This window comes from Acipenser ruthenus, chromosome 3 (assembly GCF_902713425.1).
Source record: "Acipenser ruthenus chromosome 3, fAciRut3.2 maternal haplotype, whole genome shotgun sequence".
Taxonomy (NCBI): domain Eukaryota; kingdom Metazoa; phylum Chordata; class Actinopteri; order Acipenseriformes; family Acipenseridae; genus Acipenser; species Acipenser ruthenus.
Window position 1 is genome coordinate 61,216,134 of NC_081191.1, and position 12,998 is coordinate 61,229,131.

The following is a 12,998-nucleotide window of genomic DNA, read 5'->3' on the forward strand; positions in this document are numbered from 1 at the left end:
AATAGAGAAAAGTGTAAGGTACTGTTCATTATAAATACCATATGGGAGATAGTGAAATTGAAGAAGGGAACTATGAAAAAGACCTAGGAGTTTATGTTGACTCAGAAATGTCTTCATCTAGACAATGTGGGGAAGCTATAAAAAAGGCCAACAAGATGCTCGGATATATTGTGAAAAGTGTTGAATTTAAATCAAGGGAAGTAATGTTAAAACTTTACATTGCATTAGTAAGACCTCACCTAGAATATTGTGTTCAGTTTTGGTCACCTCATTACAAAAAGGATATTGCTGCTCTAGAAAGAGTGCAAAGAAGAGCGACCAGAATTATCCCTGGTTTAAAAGGTGTCGTATGCAGACAGGCTCAAAGAATTTAATCTGTTCAGTCTTGAACAAAGAAGACTACGCGGTGATCTGAATCAAGCATTCAAAATAAGTATTGACAATGTCGACCAAGGGAACTTTGTTGAGTATGTTGTTGAAGCTGACACCCTTCAAGAAGCTGCTTGATGAGATTCTGGGATCAATAAGCTACTAACAACCAAACGAGCAAGATGGGCCGAATGGCCTCCTCTCGTTTGTAAACTTTCTTATGTTCTTATGTTCTAATAGTAATACAACGTTATACAAAGTGATTCATGTTTTTTTTTTTTTTTTTTTTTAAAGTAAACTATATAATAAAAAGGTCTAAGGTAGAAAACCCATTCCACTATAAATGGTGACAGGTATTTGATATTTGAAACATGAGTCTTCCACAAAGGTCAAGGCCCAAGTCAATGAACATTTATACTGCCGATGTTATTCTTTTATTCTGTCAAACAATGTCAACTACTATACAGGTACATATCTTAATGTATTGTGGCATTTATAAAGGTATCCATGTCAACCTGCTCATCAAAATGACAGCAGAGTTATTAAAATGCAAAGCTTGCTCTTTTGTAAGAATCCTCAGGGGCTATGCTTACTACTGACAGTAATGACTCGTCCTCAGTAATACTTGACCTTGGACACCCTCATTTTTTATTTTTATTTTTTATCACTGCTGTCTTTCATATTAATGAACATCAATAATGTACAATCTGACAATACAGATGTACTGTTTGTGTTGCAGGCACAAACAGCACAGCATGATCCTTGTTCCATTAGAGACCCCGGGAGTAAAGCTGATCAGACCCTTATCAGTGTTTGGCTATGACGGTAAGGGCATTTTCAGTACAGTTCTCACATTTCAGTGATTTTAACACCCTTTGGTCTTTGTGAATTGTTCAAAATGGTATAAATAAAGAATGGAAAGCCCTGGTCTGTCTGCCAGACACTCTAATTTCTTACATACATACAATCATATAAGAGCCTTCTGAATGTACTCTAGATTTCAACAATGAAAACTGAACTCCACGTGTCTTTACAATATACAGTGTCAGTATGAAACTATTGTCTCCCCAGATGCTTTTCATGGTGGTCACTTTGAGATACATTTTGAAGATGTGCATGTGCCTTTATCTAGCATTATTTTAGGTAAGTATTTTCAAGAACATCTGTTGGCCTTGCCTCTGTTTTATTTGATACATAAACACAACATTAAGGATAGCAAAATAATAAAATAAATATTTTGAAAGACGAGAACCACTGACTCACTGAACTAACATAAACATTGTGATTTTAAGACTCAAGTTCATTCCACATGTTTTCCCTGCTTCAGCATCTGGAATTTAGATAAAATTCTTCAACTTTTGAATGTTTCTGAGAGGTGTATCACATATAACACATGTACATTTTCCAAAGACTCAGAACTAAAATGTTGCAAAAAGAGATTCGCAACAAATCAGGATAGCAGCCAAATATAATAAAGTTCAGCTTAACCTTTGTTGACTACAGAGCTTTTTAGTTTCACGCATTACATTTTATTTGGCAGAAGGTTTTTGAACAAAAGTCAAAAACAAATTGGTGATCATCAAAAATCATCATCCTTACATGAAGGGTCAAAGATGAATTAAGGCCACAATGCATAGGGGATAGTGCACCCTATTTAGGAGAAATCCTCTGGGGACCAACCCCTTGACCATTCTCCCTCTGTGAAGACTGCTGAAATTGCATAGCCATTGCATTTCTTAGATTTAATGAATTGTGTGATGTTAACCATGTTAATGACTTTAACGTTTGTAAAAATAAAAAAATATCCTGTAATGGACAAAGCCAGTTTAATCCAGGGGTTTCAAACACAAGGCTGTGTACCAAATCAGGAACCAGAACAATTTTATCAGTTTACTACTTTCAAGTGCTGCATTCCAGTGACACACAAGTTTCAATTCATAGCCAAGCTTAAATTCTATAAAAGAAACCACAAAGGAGTATCCTTTTTCATTTGCTGATATAACTGTTTCCTTAGGTGAAGGAAGAGGATTTGAAATAGCACAAGGTCGACTTGGACCAGGCCGACTTCACCACTGTATGAGAACAATAGGGCTGGCTGAGCGAGCTCTGGAACTATTGTGCCAGCGTGCGGCCTGTAGAGAGACCTTCGGAAAGAAACTCTACCAGCATGTAAGTGTGTTTGTTAAGGAACCTCTGTCCTTGATACCCGAGTGCTTTGCATTACACTTTCATTAAACTGCTTTGCTCTGTAAAGAAGCAGACAGAAATCGCCTAAGAAACCAGATGCAGTTTTTCAGAGAATCACAGACATGCATTGTAATACTAACAGTTCACAAATTTGGTTTGTTAATGTTATGTTTAAACATATGTGTTTAGAGCAATGCTGGTCATATTCTGTATATTTAAGTGTGAAGTACTGTATGTTGTTCAAGGATCAAAACAATAATATTAAAAATTGTGATGTATAATATTTAAAATATGGGATACTTTATTGACTTGTTTTCTCAACTAAGATGAAGAAAATATTCTGTATTTTAGTCAGACTAACCCTTATATTATTAAGTGGAAGAGTTCATGGTGATTTATTATGGACTGACCACATTGTATAGGACAGCTGGCAAACAGTATTAGTTCTTAACCAGTTTCACGTGTTTCAAAGCCTACCTTCAAGCATTCAATTGTAATATAAAAGGCAGAACTATAAAAACATGTCAACTTGACTTAATTTCTTAAAGTTAGGAAAAATATTACTGCTCCATTTTAAAGATAAAAAAGAAAGTATGACTAATACTTATTCATCAATATTTGAATGTCCATTGAGTTTCAATATGTCATATCATACTACATGCCCTGTGTTTCCATTGACCCCAACACAACTATATTCCAGGCTGGCCCCCTCCATTGTACCAGTTGACATGGAATGGCCAATTGCTATCAGAACCTTAAATAGCCATCCCATTTTCGAGGTGAAGACATACTCATGAGACAGTTAACCTGTTTGGAAATCTTTAATCTTACTTAGGTATTTCATGGGCAACAAATATAAGGAGGTTAGTATCTAGGTTAGGACCTGGTTAGTATCTGACTCATAGGACCCATATTCTACAAGTAATGCAAAGCTGTAATACAATATCCTGCATGCATATGAGGTACAGAACCAAACTGAAATAAAATGCTTTTTAAAATCAAAGATTTCCTCCTGTTTCACACATGTGCTGTCTTGATGACATTTACTTCAGTAGAATTCCAGTACCATTATCAACTTAGCACTGCCAACTTAGCACTGCCTTAGTCATTTACTAAAAAAAAAGAAATCAGCAGAAATGAAACAGACTTGATCCAACTTGTTGTTTAGTAAAATAAACTCCCCCGTTTTATAATATTTGCCTGACGAGATAATTCTACAGCTGAAAATATGCATCTAGTTTCTGAGAAACAGTTGACCTTATTGTTATCACTAAACTGAACAGCTTTGATTGATAAAAAATTAGAGAAAAGGTATACAAATATGAGTGATGTGGCTGCTATATAGATTCAAATATAGATTTTTTTGACTAGGGATAAATCTGTTTTTCTTCTGATTTCCAAACAAGACATATGATTTACAGTGTGTAGTGAAAATTAGATTTCAAAGAGAATTTGTTTCACATAAAGCTCAGATTTTAATACATCTTCTTGGTATAATTTGAGGGTGCTAATCCAAGAAGCAAAAGCAGTATGATAAGATAAAAACAAGCAAACATGTCAACACGCACGAGGATAAGATTTATTTTTTATGATTTGATATTAACATCTATACTTTTGAAAGCAAAAAGGTTTTTTGGGGGGGTTATGCATTGAGTGTATCTTTATTAAGTTTCTTGCAAATACAGAAGCATTTCTTAGAGTTGTGGCTTCATTGTATTCCACAAGCAACATCAGACAGTGCTTTGTCAATAATAATTTGCAGAAATTTCATTTCACTGAAATTCTAAACTTTACATGGCCTTTAAAAAACAACGCAAACAAAAAAAAACAGTACACAACCTAATGGATGACTTGAAAAAGCCAATGTGTGTGTCATTTTCTCAAACTGTACTGAACTACATAAAGCACAGTTAATACAGTTTTTTTTCAAACAGCTGTGATTTAAAGTGTTCAATTGGGGTAAACATAATTTTGGATTCTATGTTGAAGTTTTTATAATCATTTAATATATTCATGCCAAGACTGTACAAACAAAAGCATGAGAAACCACTTATAAGCTCCATGCAAGGTTTATTCCTCTAATATTTGAACGACAGAAAGATGACCTTTATTCATTTCTTATACGACGGAAAGCCACTATTGCCAAATAAGGCTAGCAGATCTGCATCCTTAGAAAGGTGTATAATGAATTGGGTTTTGTTTTTCATGAACAGATGCAGAAAAAACAAAAACTGGTGAACTATGTCTTGATATGAAAAGGCAATATTATTTAAATTCAATAGTAAATAAACATTTAACTGACAGTTCATTTACAGTCTTCTGTAATTTATATCAGTTATTCGTTGTTTTTAGTCAGTAATTTAGAGAACAGTATTATATTCACATGAAAGGCAATTATTTTTTTATTTCATTGTTAGCTTTGCTTTACTCATAATTTTTGTGTTTGTTCTGTTTTGTTTTTTTGTAGGAAGTGGTTGCACATTGGATTGCAGAATGTCGCATTAGCATTGAACAAACCCGTCTGCTAACCCTTAATGCTGCCAACTCCATAGATACTTTGGGAAGTGCCGCTGCAAGGAAAGAGGTATTAAAAATAAGGAATAATTTAATACATTAGTTGTTGCATCTCTTAGAAACTGTATATGGGGAAAATGCTTAACTTTTGGGTAGAATGTTTTAGATGCGAGGAAAAACAAATGTGCCCTGTTTGAAGAAGTCGCCCCTGTTAATGAGATCAAAAATCTCAGCAGGCTTTTCCTGTTTAACAATTTTAAATGCCCAGGGGGAAAACAAACAAACAAAAAGTCTGTTGAATAAATGAAAGCCCTAGACATTTACTGGCACGCCAGTATAAAATATGGACGTTAAATGAAGTCTAGGTCACTGTTTCTCAACGACCGGTCCATGGAATGCTAGTCCATGGATTTAATTGAGACAAAAAAATTACTGACACAGTGTATTTATATCTATATAGTAGTGCTTAATAATTGTGTTAACTGTTTTATGAAAGGAAGAAATATCTGTTACAAAATGTTACAAAAGCACTAAGAAACAACTTAGCACTTAAATAAACCACCTTGGAATTTTTTTTCTAGTTTTTCAAAATATGATTTTTGTAAACTGCTCTGGGTTAAATTGCTTAAAACAGCCAGCCTTGTACTGTATACATTGCAGTGGTACAGGCTTTACAAGTGGGCTGCCATATTTTAGGAAGACACTGAGCCAGTCCCTGGTTTCAAAAAGGTTGAGAAAAAGTCGAGCTAATATCTTAATAGGCACACTTTGAAATCATCTGATCTAGCTGTAATTAAGATTTTAATGGATACAGTCCCACATAACTTTGGTCCATTGGCAGCAGCAACCTTGCCACATCCCCAGTTTAAATACTGCTGCCTATGAAGTCACTACTTGGGGAGCATTAGATACATGTCCCTCTAGAGGAAGCAGTGTTTTACATTGCAAGGCAGTGACATTTAGATGATTTTATTCTGTAAACAAAAATCTTGCTGATTTTCATGCAGTGTAGACATTTTGCAAAAAGGGGACTGCAACTAGATAATAGCAAAAAATAAATATTCACATAGAAGGTTCTATGAAAACCCTTTGGTAATCCTAAATACAAAATAATACTGAAACAAGACATGTGCTTTATTTGCTTAATTTTTTTCTTGACTGAGTCCACCCCTTAGCCAGTATGCTAACAGTATCCTAACCTCTCATGCAGATTGCAATGATCAAGGTGGCAGCTGCTAGAATGGCCTGTAAGGTGGTAGACTACGCAATTCAAGTTCATGGAGGAGGTGGAGTGTCACAAGATTTCCCTCTTGCACAGATGTAAGTACAATACTCTCAGAGCATTATAATTCAAGGTTTCACACCAGCATGTTTATATCAGTGGGGGTGGGTGCAAGTCCCTTTCTTTATATTTATGGCTTTTCCTGTAAACTCTCTCATTAAACTGTCTTGTCCAAGACATTTGTAAAATGTTCAGGTTTAATTTGTCCAACATCCCTTGGGTTTGAAGAAACTCAATTGCTGACACTAGAGAAGTATTCATTTATAGTATGGCAATGCATATGCTTGATTTGTAATTCCAAGCTGGCAATTCTCCCTTATTCTTCACTTATGCCCTGCGACAGCTTCATAACTCATCTGCTGTAATTCATGTTGTCGTTTTTAGTCATCTAATTTGCATCCATTACTCCTTTGTCTTAACAGCCAACAGAATTCATCTTATTAACTTCAATATGTTATGTTTTTTTTTTTTTTTTTTTTTTTTTCAGAATGTTTTATGCTGTTATGTCAAAGTAGTTTCCAAGGCTAAAAGTGAACAAAAACATTCACATGCATGGTGTTCACTTGAAAAGGATGATATTACAGTCAGTCTTCTTCTGATAATATAACAATTTTATAAAATAAACACACTTGAAATGCATGTAATAGAAAAGCATTACAATAGTAGCATCCACAAACAGAGACAATGTATTTATTGGTTTCCCATGTACTGTTACTATAAGCTGATTCTGTGCGTCTTGCTTCTGTTCCGTGCATGTGTTAATTTTGTCTATATTATACATGCTTTGATCCTGCATAAAAGCATACAACTTTTTACTAACTGCCAAACCTTATCAGTAATAGTTATCAATATGTCACTGGATGAAAGCAAAAATATCTGATCTCATAAAAATCAAAGTTGTGATTAGTTTTAATATAAGAACATACATGAGCCAACATATATATATATATATATATATATTTTTTTATTATTATTATTTTTAGAAACTTTATAGTCATATAGTGCAGTGGTTTTCAACCCCAGTTGACCCCTGTGTCTTCTGGTTTTCATTCCAACTGAACTCTCAATTACTTAACTAAGCCCGTAATTGAACTAATAATGATCTCAATTAGACCTTATTAATTGTTCTCAGCTCCTAAAAAGTTGAAGATTTCAAGTTATTTATAACATTGTATAGTTAAGTTGAAATCTCCAACTGTTTAAGACAATTAAAATTGAAAGCTCAGTTGGAATGAAAACCAGAAGACACAGGGGTCCCCGAGGACTGGGGTTGAGAAACACTGATTTAGTGGATTAGGGATTGTGGCAGGGTGGAAGCCCTGTTGGTGTAAATAGTGTGGGTGGTGTGTTTTTTATTTGTTTGGCAGGGATGGGGTTAATTCCATCCCTGCCGAATCCTTGTGCAGAATGTGGCTGGAGCTTAATTGATTAATTGAGGATGAATTAAGCCCAGCCACATGCTATAAAAGCAGGGAGAAATCCTTTGATTGGGTAGAGGAGTTCTGGTGAGTGTTTCTGAAGGCTGGTGCCCAGCCTAAGCAGTAATATCTGTTTTTGTCTGAACTGCTTGTTTTGGCCCCTGTGCCCTTGTTTGTTTTGTGAATAAAAGTGTGCACAGCGCTTAAACTGCAGTTTCTGACTCTGGTTCTGCTTTCCTGCAGCTGACCAGCCTTGACTGCAATGCTACTCTGCTACAGGGATGTTTATAGTTTAGTTTAAATGTTTAACCGTTTGTAAATTTATCAAAATGTTTAACTATTGTCAAAGATATGCATGCTAGGGTCAGCTGTATTGTTTATACTATATACAGTGTAATGTTATTTATTCAATATTAAGCTTACCTGTAAGAGGAGCTTGTGTGAGTTTATCAACCCACCTCCACCTTCACACCTACTACTGATAATATTTTATAAACCAGCTGGAAACTTCAGTGATGTGGAAATTCTGCTGGAAAAATCTAACAGCTCCCTTCACTTTGACCAGTGACCTAAGATGGCTGCCATATTGGGGTCATGTGACTTTTTGATTTCCAGGTGATGATAACCCTTTCCTGCCAGCGTTTTTGCAAAGCTCCCACCACTAGTGTCAAATCCTTGTATCTCAGAAACCATTTCATATTTGCTGTGTTATATAAACATTTCATGTCAAATTTGTTGCTGACCATGACATGTACAACATAGAGGCAGTACTTAATGTTATTAATGTTTGGTACACAGCTGTATTCTTTGGTTTTCTTACTTAATTTCAATTTCCAGTGTTAAAATTAACCCTTTCATTGCTGCATTGCTTATCTCTGTGTTACACACCACATCCCTACTTAGGGGTAGGTGTACTAAAGTGTTGCGCCTGTCACAATAGTCGCAAACGAGACGGAAGGCTAGGGTGGAATATACTAAACAAGCATAATGCTATTTGCGACTTTTTAGGGAATGCTTTGCTTTAGTAGTTTCTGTTTGTGGTTCCAGCATAGATGAATATGCAGTTATGGATGTTCCTGCATACATTCGCAAAAAGGGGGTGGAGATAGTGCACATCTCATTCTAGTGCAAAAAAAGATATTGCTGCTGTGGAAAGAGTGCAAAGAAGCATTCAGAATTCTAAAAGGTATTGACAATGTCGAGCCAGAAACAAGGACCAAGGGTCACAAATGGAGATTAAATAAAGGGGCATTCAGAACAGAAAATAGAGGCACTTTTTTACACAGAGAATTGTGGGAGTCTGGAGCCAACTCCCCAGTAATGTTGTTGAAACTGACACCCGGGATCCTCCAAAGGAGCAAGATGGGCTGAATGGCTTCCTCTCGTTTGTAACCTTTGTTATGTTCTTAAATGAGGGTTCTCAAATATTATAATGTGGTATACGAAAGCTGCAGGCAATTGCAACACTTACTATTGCATCAATCTGTTAAGAACTTTTGAAAGCATGTTATAAACAGTCGCAATTGTTGCTGGCATTTCCCAGTCCACTTTTTCTTGTGCGTTTTTGAGGTGAACAGCCAAATACCCATTTTTCCCTAAAAGCAGGGTGTACTTACAAACCTTGAAAACAAATTTCTATGACATTTCTGGTTTCCCCATTGTGTTGGGAGCAAATGACTGCACACATGTGCCACTAATCCCTCCAGCTCATTCTGAACATCTGTATCGGAATAGGAATCACACCTATTCAGGTGGTTTGTAATTGTGCACAATTTAGCACTGCACCCCTGACTAACTTAAATAAAAATGGACAGTATACATTTGACTTATAAGCTACTAATGATAATACAAATCAGTGGTATAATGCAAAATTTGTTGCTGGTCCTTTGAAATTCGTATTAACAAGAATTGACTGTCCTCCTGTAAGTATCATAACTTGTCAATACGGCACCAAGTTTTTGTTAATTGTCTAGGTTGCCAAGTTAATAATAATAATAATAATAATAATAATAATAATAATAATAATACAAAATTAAAAAAAAAAATGCTGCAATCATTTAGTTTCAATTTTAAATATTTTATTTGCATTGTACACCAATGTGTACAGTGCAGCAGCATGCTTTATTTTGTGTTACCATACCTGTAAAGTAAATGTACGTGTGTACGCTTTAATTGTATTTTTTAAAACCTGACGCCTCCTAATGTCGGACAAACATATCTGGTTTAGAGAGGGGCTGCTGTATGATTATGAAAAGCTTTTTGATAGAAACACAATTTTTTAGATGGGATTAAACAGTATTAAAATAGGTAAAATGAAGACGGAACAGAATGCATTGTACAGATCATGTTTACATTTAACAAAAACAATGTTATTTAGATTCTTGCACCCTTGCATGTATAGACATTATCCTTTGGGCAGCCTCTGCTGCAGCAAACAACAACTCAACTCCCGCTATTTATTTGAACAATGTCGCATAACTCTCGCAATAGAGATCTCGCTAAGAAGAAGAATATTTAAATTATTATACTTCAGATCGTGCAGTAAATCTTCTATACTTAAAAGCCTATTCGATATGTTATCTGTTTTTTTTCTATGTATTAATTAATCAATTTGTGAATACATTTTGTATGATACATTTTAAAGTGTATGTACTGAAATCCACAGAGCTGGGATCAGCGTCGTAACCAGAGCTGACATTCTACCAAGGTCAAACTTAGGTTTCAAGCTATAGCTGGCAGTATTTATATGACTGCTTTGTATTTACTATTCAACCTCCAAATCTATGTTACGTGGCAAACCAACAGAGAAAATTAAGGAGTCTTGTACTTTACAACCGAGGACACAACTGATAGCAGGTGTTAAATGACCAGCAGGTGTATGGCAAGCCACATTATCATTTAAAGATATCTTGAAATATTTAGATATCTGTAAATCATTTGCAGATATCTTTAAATGAATTTGAGATATCTGTAAATAACCATTTTTGAAGAAATCTTAATTTCATTTTGAGATATCTAAATTTGAAATAAAAATATCTCAAATTGATTTACAGATATCGTTAAATAATGTTTTGTTAGCATGGTACACCAAACTGTCATTTAGAGATATCTCGAAATAACAGGAAGTAATTTCAAGATATCTCTAAATGACTTCCTGTGAAAATGCTCTATGTTTTGAATGGACTTCCTGTCCATTTAGAAATATCGCAAAGTGAACAGGAAGTTATTTAGAGATATCTCTATATCTCTAAATGAACAGGATGTTATTTCAAGGTATCTGAAATGATTTAGAGATCTCTAAATGCTAATTTGGTTTGCCATAGCAGGAGACATTGGTGTTTCTTCTTATTAGGGTTTAGTTGGGTGAACTTTTACCACCATTTTCTTTTAAACTTTTGATATTTCTCTAATGAGGAAATATCTTCTTCTGTTCAAGGTCACAGCTAATAACTACATTTCTATTCTCTTTCAGGTATGCAGTTGTGCGCACTTTGCGTTTTGCAGATGGTCCTGATGAGGTGCACCTCTCTGCAATTGCAAAGATGGAAGTAAGAGACCAACTCAAGAAATTTAGGGCCAAAATGTAAAACTTATTCTCAACATTTACCTTGAATTTTTGCTTCGCTAGTAGCATTCGCTAATTCGTTCCCCCTTTGTTGGCTTACAATATATGCTAAGCACACATGATTCCCTCAAAACGACTTAAAAACTTTAAAATAGCCTAGAGGATTTTTGTTTACATTTTACATCTCATGTGCTTAAAACTAGACATTCTTCCAAAATGTTAATTGATAAAAAATGTTGCATACTCACATTTATAACAGGTTTGATATAGTCATTGAGTTAACTGGTGATTACATATAGAATACTATATAAGTCGTGACCCACTGAAGTTGATAGGGTATTTTAGGATGTATGGGAAGTATGTAGCAAGTTTTCAGGGACAGTTGTGTAAGTTGTCCGTACCAGAGCATTATATTTTTAAACATATTGACGATTCCTTTGAAATTTTGTAATCACACATTATGGGTATGGGTCATAAATCAAATGGGCAATACATTTTTAAACATTTTTGTGGGAGCGTTAGCCAGGAAAAAATAAAGTCTAAAGCTTGTAGTGTATCCAGATCATGTTCCCTCCTGCAACAATGCTGGTTTTCTGTTTCCACAATGCATCGCTCATTTCAGTCAGAGCACCAGCATTGTTGCAGGAGCGATCATGAACTGGATACACTGCAATGTTTAGAAGACAGCTTGTCTTTTTCCTGGCAGTGTGACCCTGAGCAAGCCACTTAACCTCCTTGTGCTCTGTCCTACTCAGCATTATTAATTACTATTTTTTTTTTGTCAAAATTACCTCATTGACTAATTTAAAAGTTATTTGTTGCATGTCAAACACTGTAAAAATGTTAGACGATCACTGTATTAATGCAATTTATTTCCCACCATGCAACCAGATTGTAAAAGCCACATTTGTAATATAGCATTGAACCTTTGCTTTGATATTAATGACACAATTACATGCTGGCCTAATTCAAATCATAATATTAATGGGGAAATTGAGAGTTTACTTTAATGCACTGTATTAAAGAGAATAAAGATACTGTATTTTGTAATTGTTAAAATATTAAAAAGATGTAAATTATTAACAGGCAGTTGCTATTCATAATCTCTCATGCTTCCTAGAATACCTATTGATTAATTTGAACTGCATGCAAAGAAGCTAAGCTAGCCGGCTTTCTGTAATGTACAGCTTTGGCCAAAAGTCACCCTATAGAATGACCTAAGTTTGCTTCATAAAGTCAAATGAAACCTGCTGAATAATGTAACATAAACATATTGGATTACATAACACTTTGTTGTTTTCCATATACTTAAAGAAAATTGAAAAATGTGACAGTTCAAAATCTAACATGAAATACTATACTACTATTATGGCTTCCATTAGACTTCTGCGATATCATTTTGTAGTTTCTTTGATTACATGATGTGAAATAAAAGATCTAAATTGTGTTCATATAGGTTTTTTTTTTTTTTTTTTTTTTTTTTTTTTTTTTTAATAACGTCTCAATCCTAAAATTCTACCTGATGCACAACTTTTGGCCATAAGGGTAAGCCTAATTTGCCTTATAAAGTCCAAATATGATTTTTTTTTTTTTTATTAATTAAATGTTTTTATTAAATATCATTGTAGGAGTGAGAAACAGTGTGAGGCTTTTCTGAGAATGC

The 12,998-nt window shown here is 34.7% G+C and overlaps 1 protein-coding gene across 1 annotated transcript in view; it reads left to right on the forward strand.

Annotated features, from left to right (window-relative positions):
• Positions 1-12,782, forward strand: part of acad11 (acyl-CoA dehydrogenase family, member 11) — a 52,190-nt gene extending 39,408 nt beyond the window's left edge. The window contains exons 15-20 of the mRNA XM_033993412.3: positions 1,109-1,194; positions 1,441-1,512; positions 2,384-2,538; positions 5,024-5,140; positions 6,281-6,390; positions 11,243-12,782. Coding sequence (XP_033849303.3) covers positions 1,109-1,194; positions 1,441-1,512; positions 2,384-2,538; positions 5,024-5,140; positions 6,281-6,390; positions 11,243-11,357 — 655 coding nt within the window. The 3' untranslated portion in view covers positions 11,358-12,782. The remainder of the gene's footprint in view (positions 1-1,108; positions 1,195-1,440; positions 1,513-2,383; positions 2,539-5,023; positions 5,141-6,280; positions 6,391-11,242) is intronic.
• Positions 12,783-12,998: the final 216 nt, after the last annotated feature.